Genomic DNA, 10,000 nt, shown 5'->3' with positions numbered 1-10,000 from the left:
CCTGGTACTTATTATTACTAGCTATTACCATGGCAAATGACTTTTTTTTTTTTTCATATTCATGTTGTAATTATTGCCTATTCATCAGATTCAGATTATTGTTTGGTATTTTTTATTTATTGGGGATAATAATAACGTGTATCTATTTCAATGTTTGTGTAAGGAAGATTTTGATTTTAATGATAAAATTAGTAATTTTCATTTTGATATATTTCCTCAGATGATGATGTTTACCAAGGGTTAAAAAATACCTTTTTGGTATCTGGGAGAGGTAGACGACCAGATTTGCCACCAATAAAAGTGAACCAGAAGTTACTTGTACAGCTTTATTTTTTGAAGCAGGAATCGGAGAACTGCTCATCAAAAAAATCTTGGAAGGAGGTGACTATATTTTTATTTCGTCATTTATATGTAATCACGTTTTTTTCAGAGAAGTTTCCCAAAGCTATCATGTGATCATCCATTGTCAAGAAGTGAGCAAAGTCAAGACAGTTGTTCTCTGACCGCTTTTTTTTATTTTTTTTTTGCTGGCTAAGATTAAGATGTTTTGTTACAGGAAGAAATCGGTGAGGATCATATGAAGGGGTATTGGTGCATTTCAGTGCCTAGTGGGATTCACTGTACATATGAGTAAGCATTGCTAACGAGAAAGGTACAGAGTTAGGTAACAATTGACAATGTAAAATTGTGTTGTATTGCCATTGTCTCATCTTTTCAAATAATTTGATTTCAGATTGAAGACTGTCTTCTACGGATATCCCCAGACCTTGCATCACACAGATCACGGATAAGGCATGCAGTGGAGCGTGCTTACCAGAGATTCTGCATGCAACGGCATGATCTGTCGTTCCTGGAATGTGGGGTTGACTTCGACTTTATTTCGGATAAGTTGTCGAGTTTTGGCATCACCCGTGCTTCATTGCCCTTTCCGCCTGCATCTTCACTGGATTTGAAACACATCGATAACGGATTAGTTATTGATATTGAACTTTCCAGGAGGGATATGGGATTAAGTTCAAACACAACGGCTCAATGGGTTTGTCATTTATCTGGACTGAGCATCAATTCTAAACTTTTTTGTGTCCTAAAAAAAACATTCAAAGAGTATGAACGACTCAGGAGCAACAAGACCAAACATCCTGAAAGGCTTCAGCAATTTCTGCTATCAAAATTTTCCCTTTCTTCGTCTCCACAACCACCCTCACATCTACAGCCTTCATCATTGCCATTACAAGAGCACCCTACGCCTCGCCCACCCACCCCACTACGATCTAGTCCAACTCCAACTACTCCAAAGCTGAAAGATGACCAGTTACATTTGATTCAGTCTTTGAATGAAAAACTTCTAATTGTTGAATCTGCACTACGTGATATTCAATCGGAGAAATTTTCTCTACTGGAGGAGGTAAAAGGACTGAAAGAGAAACTTAGTTCAGCTGAGGATAAAGCTTTAGTTACTGTGTCTAAATTAGAAGAAAAGTTTGAAGCTGAATTAAAGAAAAAAGATTTAAAGTTAAAAGAAATTAAAGCTGGGCATGACAAAATTTGTAAAGATTATTGCTCAACTATATCTGTTTTACACAGTGATTTAAATAAGAAAGATTTGTCCTTACAGAAAATGAAGTCAAAAAATAAATACCTTACAGATGAGTTACAGAAAGAGATCATCAGATATGAAAATTTAGAAGCTAATCCATTTGAAATTAAAATTAAAAATTCTAAAAATAATGAATATTCTGATGATGTCAGGAAAGCTGTCATCGCCTTAGTTTGTGAGACAGGTGTCTCAGCTAAAAATGTAAAAAAAGTAATTGATATTGTATCAAGCAATATTTTTCATTATGTATTTTCTGAAAATTTACCTTGTGCTCAAACAGTTTTAAACATGTGTGATGAGGCTTTTGTCCTTTCAAATATGCAAACTGTTGAAAATGTTTTAAAATCTGAAAATGCTACGTTTCATTTTGATGGTACATCAAGAGATCAGAAAAAGATAGTGGGACATCAGTTCACTTTAGATAGTGGGGAAACCTTTTATCTGGGGTTTTTGCCTGTTGCCACTGAAAATTCTGACACTCTTTTGGATATTGCTATGATTGTTATTAGTAATTTAGTTGATTGCTATAAAGATGTGTACTCCATTTCTCCTGATATTATTTTAAGAGAAATTCTTTCTAAAATTACTAGTGTCATGTCTGATAGGGCTGCGCCCAATATTCTTTTTGGTCATAAATTTACAGATAAACTAAACGCTGAGCTTGGAGATTCCCTTCAGATCAGTTTTTTGCATTGTAATGCACATTTTCTATTAGGAATTAGTTCTGCCTTTGAAAAGACATTGTCAGTTTTTGAACGAAAGTTGATCACTCAGGACGATGAGTATTTAGGAAGGGACAAAGATGGGGCCTTTTCATTTTTTAGCAAAGATTCAGAGTCTGCGACAAATAGAATAATTCGATGTACTTGTAATTTGTTGGGTCCCAGGGGTGACCAGAAAAATGGATGTCGTCCACAGTGGATTACTTTTTGTTCTGATACTCACAATGTTGTTCCCATTCCTAGTTTTAAGTCCAACAGGTTTAATTGCTTTTTTGAAGCTGCTGTTTCTATTTTATTCCACCATGACAATTTATTGAATTTTTTCACTTCTGGTATTTTACATGATAACCCAAATTTATTGATTAAGAGTGTTACTCATGACCTTCAAGATTTAAGGTTAATGTCATTGGTTTGTTGTATTGCCCTATTTTGTTTAAAAGTCACTTCGCCTTATTGGTTTCTTGTCAAGAGTAATACAGTGAAGTATACTGATTTTTTTATGTATGTTCAAATGATGCATGACTGTTTTAAGAAATGGGCTGATGATCCCTCTGAATTACTTGATATTTCTTTTACATCTGTTTTTGGAGATGCTCTCCCTTTTTCCAAATCCCCTGCATTTGATATGGTACATAGTCAAATTGACAAATTTAATAATGTTGTAATGATTGATTTGTTAAAAATATTATGCAAAGATGTTTCTTCTGTTACTGAGAGACAGTTGAAAGATTTTTTAAATGATGGTTATTATGCTCATGTCAGTGATGAAATGAAAAGAACATTGAGCCATTGTCCTCTTACAAATTTGGTTGGTGAGAGTGCATTTGGTGATTTCGATTATGACATTAGTAAAAGGAGAAATGCATCACTCCATAATCGGTCCACCATTCATGCTGTCAAACGCAATAAAACAATATCGTTTTTATCTAAAAAGTCTGTTGAAGAGCAAGGGCTCATGTTCAAAGTAGCTAGAAAGCATGGGAAGAAAATGCGAAATGAGAGTAAGATGTTAAAAGATAAAGTAGATAATGATATAAGATTGAAATTTGTAGAGAATCAACAGAAGAAGATTGATAAGCAGATAAAGGATATGGAGAATATTTCCAAGGTTGAACGAGATGTTGAATTACACGGTGGGCCCTGTCGAACAGATAAAGATGTAATTGATTTATTTGACAGGCTTAGAGTTGAAAATTATTCAATGACAAAGATAAAAGATATATTGAAGAGTGAAATACGTTTTCATAAATGTATGTCGGGCGGAAGGAGTTTAAGATTTGGTGATGTTGATTTTATGTTGGATGCTTTAAAGTCTTTTTTAAAATCAAATTCTGTTTCTGGTGACATTGAGAACCCATCAAAGAAGCGAAGAGTTATATAGCCTGATTGAGTTTAATTTCTTTTTCAAGCATTAATGATTTAATGTGCATTTTTTTTGTTGTGATTTCTCGGTTTCGGATTATTTTTCCCTCTCAATTTTCATAGCTTAGTCTGAAGCTGCTGAAGTTATCTAATTTATTTTACTAAGGAGATCATACTATTTCTGAATTGTACGTTATTCATGCTGTACGTATGAAGTGTTTTATTTGTATATCCTGACATTTTGCATATTTGTGAGTTTTTTTATTAGGTGAAATTTTTGTGATTTCATTAATTCAGTCTTGCTTCATGTTCTTTAATGACCAATGTGTGGCTTGCATACTTTGGCTATTTACATTTTGTCATTGTATGGATAATGAACTTTAATTTGATGTATCACATGAATATGTACATGTTTTTATTATTTTTTAATGAATTTTTAAAAATCGTTCAAATTGCTCTTTTTTACCTCCCTTGTCGTTTTATGTGAAATTGGCTTCGGAGCCATTTTCAAGACCTTTTAAAAGTAAAATAAAGTTCTTTAATATGCTTGGAAAAAAATAGGCGTGTTCCCTGTGTTGCTGTCTGTCTGTCTAGCAAGTTTTAGGTATGTGGTTTGATTACTTTTCATTTTACAATAGCGCAAAGTTGACACCGGAGCAAGTTGCGCGAAGGCGCATATTTTTCGAATCTTCAATATTGCGTAAATTCCTTAATAATTGAGTTAGAGGGCTCATTTTGGTATCAAACTTCTTAGAAAATTGAGTACTATGTGATGAAACATAGACTTTTTGGTTTTTTCTTAACTCAAAATTTGGTTTGGTGTACCTAATAATAATAATAATAATAAGAAGAAGAAGAAGAAGAAGAAGAAAAAGAAAAAGAAGAAGAAGAAGAAGAAGAAGAAGAAGAAGAAGAAGAAGAAGAAGAAGAAGAAGAAGAAGAAGAAGAAGAATGAAAGACACCCACTACGTTTCCCTGAATCAGTTCCTGCGTTAACGTTTTACAATTTTAATGAAGGAAAACCAATTGAATTTGATTACCAAAATTTTTCTATATTATTTTAATGGTAGAATCGGCTTATCGGGATTCAATGCAGTATTTCCCAATTAGAAACAGTCTGGATATAAATTTATTTGCATTACAAATTAGAAACTGTCTGGATATAAATTTATTTGCATAACAAAATCTAATATCAATAAATAGGTTGTCACATGATTAATTTTAGGTGAATAAATTACCAACTGTGTCTCGTCAGTGTATTCATTCTCTGCACAATTTCTGACGACGAAAGGTAAGTCCGTTCTATTTTGTTGATTTTTAAAAATTGTTGTTTTTTTACACGTTGTTTCTAATTTATGTTGAAATGTATTGAATTGATTCATTTGGAGGATATTTCTTTTTCCAATACTTAATTTTATATTTCTTTCCCATGCAAATGATTGAAGGCGGGTTTCCAATAAGCGAAGCACTGTCTGGGATATGAAAGAAATATAGAAAATAATTATTTAAATCTGTACTGTGTTCATTTTCTATACAAAGAGTGGAGTTATGATTCTACAATCCGTCATAAAGTATCAAATGTGTACTGTGTTGATTATCCGTATAAAATAATTAAGTTATGATTCTACAATCCGTCATAGACTATCACATTTATACTGTGTTGATTATCCGTATAAATTAATTAAGTTATGATTCTACAATCCGTCATAGACTATCACATTTATACTGTGTTGATTATCCGTATAAAATAATTAAGTTATGATTCTACAATCCGTCATAGACTATCACATTTATACTGTGTTGATTATCTGTATAAAATAATTAAGTTATGATTCTACAATCCGTCATAGACTATCACATTTATACTGTGTTGATTATCCGTATAAAATAATTAAGTTATGATTCTACAATCCGTCATAGACTATCACATTTATACTGTGTTGATTATCCGTATAAAATAATTAAGTTATGATTCTACAATCCGTCATAGACTATCACATTTATACTGTGTTGATTATCCGTATAAAATAATTAAGTTGTGATTCTACAATCCGTCATAGACTATCACATTTATACTGTGTTGATTATCCGTATAAATTAATTAAGTTATGATTCTACAATCCGTCAGAGACTATCACATTTATACTGTGTTGATTATCCGTATAAAATAATTAAGTTATGATTCTACAATCCGTCATAGACTATCACATTTATACTGTGTTGATTATCCGTATAAAATAATTAAGTTGTGATTCTACAATCCGTCATAGACTATCACATTTATACTGTGTTGATTATCCGTATAAATAATTAAGTTATGATTCTACAATCCGTCATAGACTATCACATTTATACTGTGTTGATTATCCGTATAAAATAATTAAGTTGTGATTCTACAATCCGTCATAGACTATCACATTTATACTGTGTTGATTATCCGTATAAAATAATTAAGTTATGATTCTACAATCCGTCATAGACTATCACATTTATACTGTGTTGATTATCCGTATAAAATAATTAAGTTGTGATTCTACAATCCGTCATAGACTATCACATTTATACTGTGTTGATTATCCTTATAAAATAATTAAGTTATGATTCTACAATCCGTCATAGACTATCACATTTATACTGTGTTGATTATCCGTATAAAATAATTAAGCTGTGATTCTACAATCCGTCATAGACTATCACATTTATACTGTGTTGATTATCCGTATAAAATAATTAAGTTGTGATTCTACAATCTGTTCTAGACTATCAAAGTTGTACTGTGGCCGATACAAAATGATTAATTTTGTGGCTCTGATTGGGTCAACTTGGCTGAGCGGTACGGTCTTTGCTTTATACCCGAAAAATAACTGTATCGAACATACGCTGCGCTGTGCGACTTTGAGCACATCCCCTATATGATGAATAAAGGGATTTTTAACACTCTGTTGTGATTAATCAAACTATGAACTATGTTAATTATGGATACAGATATCGGTATAGTCATTGCACATCCTTCAATGGCCCACCACCATTTAATTTGCCACGTGACAGCAATGGTTACCATCGTAGTGAGATTATTATGACGTAGAATCGTTTCTAGTATTGAATGTAACCAATGTTTTAGTCGGAGTTGTTTAAACACAACCTGGGTGTAGTCAATTAAACTAAATCACCATAATACACATCTGAAAGAGTATGAAACTGTGCCCTATTAAAAAGAGACCGTTACAGGCTCTGACTGCTGGTTCCTGAAGAGGGAATGAGATTATCGGAAGAGTAGCGTCCCTTGATTGGACATCACCTTACAGAGAGAACGTCAACATGGTTTTGCGCATGCGTCTCTCTCTCGCCTCGCTTTCGGTGAAGTGTCTCCGGAAGCAAGGACTAGATACGCATTCGCACAACCAACATGATGTTCTTTCTCTAATAACTTTTCCGCCGATGACGTCCTATCAAGGGACGCTACTCTTCCACTAATCTCATTCCCTCTAGAAAAGTTTGCCGATTTTGTGTTTTAATGCAATGTCCAAAATCATACCGTTGACATAAAAAGTGTCTTTGGTATTTTTGACACCTTTTCAAGTAACTCAATTTTACCTACTATTTGACAGGACATACACTAATTTTACAAAATATACAATTTTTCATCCGTAAACTGGAAGACCAAGTAAAATGTTTATTAAATCGGGACAAAAATTAATGGCAGCTTGATATTAAAATAGAGCGATTTCCGATTTTCTTGAACAGTCTAAATCAAAGAGTGATGCCTAGAAAATTCAACATTTTTTCACACTGTGTATTTATTAGAATATTACTGTGAATTTTTTGGGTTCTGTTGTTGTTGTTGTTGTGGAGGTTGTTGTTGTTGTTGGTGTTGTCGCTGCTGTTGTTGTTGTTGTTTTTGTTCTTGTGTTGTTATTGTTGTCGTTTTGTTTTTGTTGTTGTTGTGGTTGCTGTTGTTTTTAAAGTTAATATCTAATTCCTGGAATCGACATCAACAGAACAACACTTTTGGCATCGTAGATTCCTCTGATGAAGAAGCTTCTCATTGTGTCACACAACTATATTACGATGGGTCTATCCAGGCCTCAAACTCATCGCCGCATTTCTTGTACGGACGTGAATCCCCTCCCCCCCCCCCCCCCCCCCCCCCCCCCCCCCGCAAGCGTCGTCTCAACCCAACGCTCGACCAGATGCTTTGCGGTTATGGGCTCTAAACCACAACGGGTACATGTTGGACAGATGGAAATACCTTGATGATGCAGCGACGCTGCAGTGAGGCAGGTTCTCGCCGACGTCAATTCGCTGCCACCCAGTGTCTCCTCTTGCTCCTACAGAAGCCTTGCAACTTCTCTCCCAGTTTCGAGGAGTCTATGTGCTCATCCGTCGAGTGATTGAATTCGTCCAAACGGACTTCCATCTCTTATGCGTAGCCCTGTCCGAAGTCGGGGAAGCTAAGTACGTACAGGGGAAGCCAGGACTTAATTTTGCACTACACGGGAGCATCTTCCATTATCCGCTTGAGAGAAGGTCCACATTCCTTCGATTGATCTTATTAAGCCAGCCGGTTGTAATCGTCTCCTGCCGGGTGTCGCAGGTTGGACGGGGGGGGGGGGGGGGGGGGGGGTTCTGTCATTATCAGGCCCCTATTATCTAGGCGTTGTCACAGCGTTCCGGACATGGACTTGCAAAGTTTACCATCAACCTACCCCACACTGGAGCGCAATATTCCTCGGTGGAATGACATAGTTGTACCGAATCAGCTCAGACTCGGTTATTGCAACGTGTTTAAAAATAAATAATAATTATATAGAGCGACCTGCTCGGACAAAGATCTTTCTGTCACAAACTAAAGCAAAACATAATCATTTTAATAGTAGTAGTTGTAGTAGTAGTAGTAGTAGTAGTAGTAGTAGTAGTAGTAGTAGTAGTAGTAGTAGTAGTAGTAGTAGTAGTAGAAGTAGTAGTAGTAGTAGTAGTAGTAGTAGTAGTAGTAGTAGTAGTAGTAGTAGTAGTAGCAGCAGCAGCAGCAGCAGCAGTAGTAGTAGTAGTAGTAGTAGTAGTAGTAGTAGTAGTAGTAGTAGTAGTAGTAGTAAGCTTCGCAGTCCGAATGATGCTTGCTGAGAAATGTGTGATTCAGTCATGGTCGATAAGTATAGCTGCTCTCTCCATCCATGTTGTTAATTGTTTCCATAGGTCACGGTCCTGGGCCAGAGTTTTGAGGTTGTCAATATCTTCTTGTGACTTTAGTACGAGGGCAATGCAGTATTTCTTAGTTCTTCAGGGATTAATTCGGCCTCATCTGAATCCAGAAATTTCTGACATGTAGAGAGGTCCTGGTTCAGGGTAGTTACTATTAATGCTGGTGGTCTCACTATATATGTGTTGCCATGAAGGAAATATTCTGTCATCGCAGTTTTGGCTGCGATGTTATCTTCTCGACGTAAGATGTGGCCAAAGAGCCTCCATCGCTGTTCTATTATTATTGTACTCAGGCGTTGGACCCTGTTTTTTTCATAGAGATCAGTATTTGTAATTGTCTCTGGCCAATAGATTCCGATTACGCGATGTAATTGTGACCCTACACCTCGAAGGAGTATTAAGTCGGTATTTGGAAAACGAAGAAAACCGGTTTTAAAGTGGAAATGGAAAATATTATCAAATTTCAGTTTTTGGTTGTTTCAGAAACTACAATGATTTTTCTACATGAAAACATAATAATTCAACATAAATATTGAGGATGATTTATATAAATTTAAAGTTTAAAAATGCAACTATCAGTGACACATTCAAAACGAGAGTTGACATATTAATTTTTGAAATAATCCAATTATTGCTTCTGTAGTTATTCATTATTATGTAAGCTGTCCTTAAAATAAATAAAACACCACCAAAAAAAAAAAATGCCGACAATTTTATGACATTGCTCACTTTTTGAAGATTTTAAAAATATATTTAAATAAAGAATCAATTAAATAAGAATTATTAATGTGACAATTTTGTCTTATTTTTTAAAGGAAATAGAATATCAAAATGCCAAAAGTTAAAGAAGGGTTTATAATTTCAAAGTACATTTTGAAACTAGACTATGTGAAGCCGGGTGGACAGGGAAAGAAATATCAAGAAACAGGATGGGAGAGGAAGAGAAAGAATGAGAGAGTAAAATACACACACACACACACACACATACACACACACACACACACACACACACACACACACGTGAGGGAGCGAGAGAGAGAGATAAAGAAAAAGAGGAGCGAGAGGGGGAGGGGAGAGAGACTGATTGTGCATTAAGAGGGCGGGGCGGGAGGGAAATAGA

The 10,000-nt window shown here is 34.9% G+C and overlaps 2 protein-coding genes across 4 annotated transcripts in view; both read left to right on the top strand.

The window, feature by feature from the left end:
• The window catches only part of LOC144959305 (uncharacterized), a 5,059-nt gene extending 820 nt beyond the window's left edge, over positions 1 to 4,239 (top strand). The window contains exons 2-3 of the mRNA XM_078891847.1: positions 221 to 381; positions 734 to 4,239. Coding sequence (XP_078747973.1) covers positions 221 to 381; positions 734 to 3,700 — 3,128 coding nt within the window. The 3' untranslated portion in view covers positions 3,701 to 4,239. The remainder of the gene's footprint in view (positions 1 to 220; positions 382 to 733) is intronic.
• Positions 1 to 10,000, top strand: part of LOC144958957 (uncharacterized) — a 54,847-nt gene that overhangs the window by 3,862 nt on the left and 40,985 nt on the right. Inside the window, exon 1 of one of the 3 annotated variants that reach the window (XM_078891254.1) lies at positions 4,891 to 4,972. The exons of the other annotated variants lie outside the window; for them this stretch is intronic. The gene's annotated coding sequence lies outside the window, so the exon portion shown is untranslated. Of the gene's footprint in view, positions 1 to 4,890; positions 4,973 to 10,000 lie in introns of those variants that run through there. 3 annotated transcript variants of the gene reach the window in all.

Source organism: Berghia stephanieae, chromosome 13, assembly GCF_034508935.2.
Source record: "Berghia stephanieae isolate SIO BIC M18660-M18661 chromosome 13, UCSD_Bste_1.3, whole genome shotgun sequence".
In the NCBI taxonomy this organism is placed as follows: domain Eukaryota; kingdom Metazoa; phylum Mollusca; class Gastropoda; order Nudibranchia; family Aeolidiidae; genus Berghia; species Berghia stephanieae.
The sequence above is the reverse complement of the archived record's forward strand: the minus strand, read 5'-3'. Positions and strand labels throughout refer to the sequence as shown.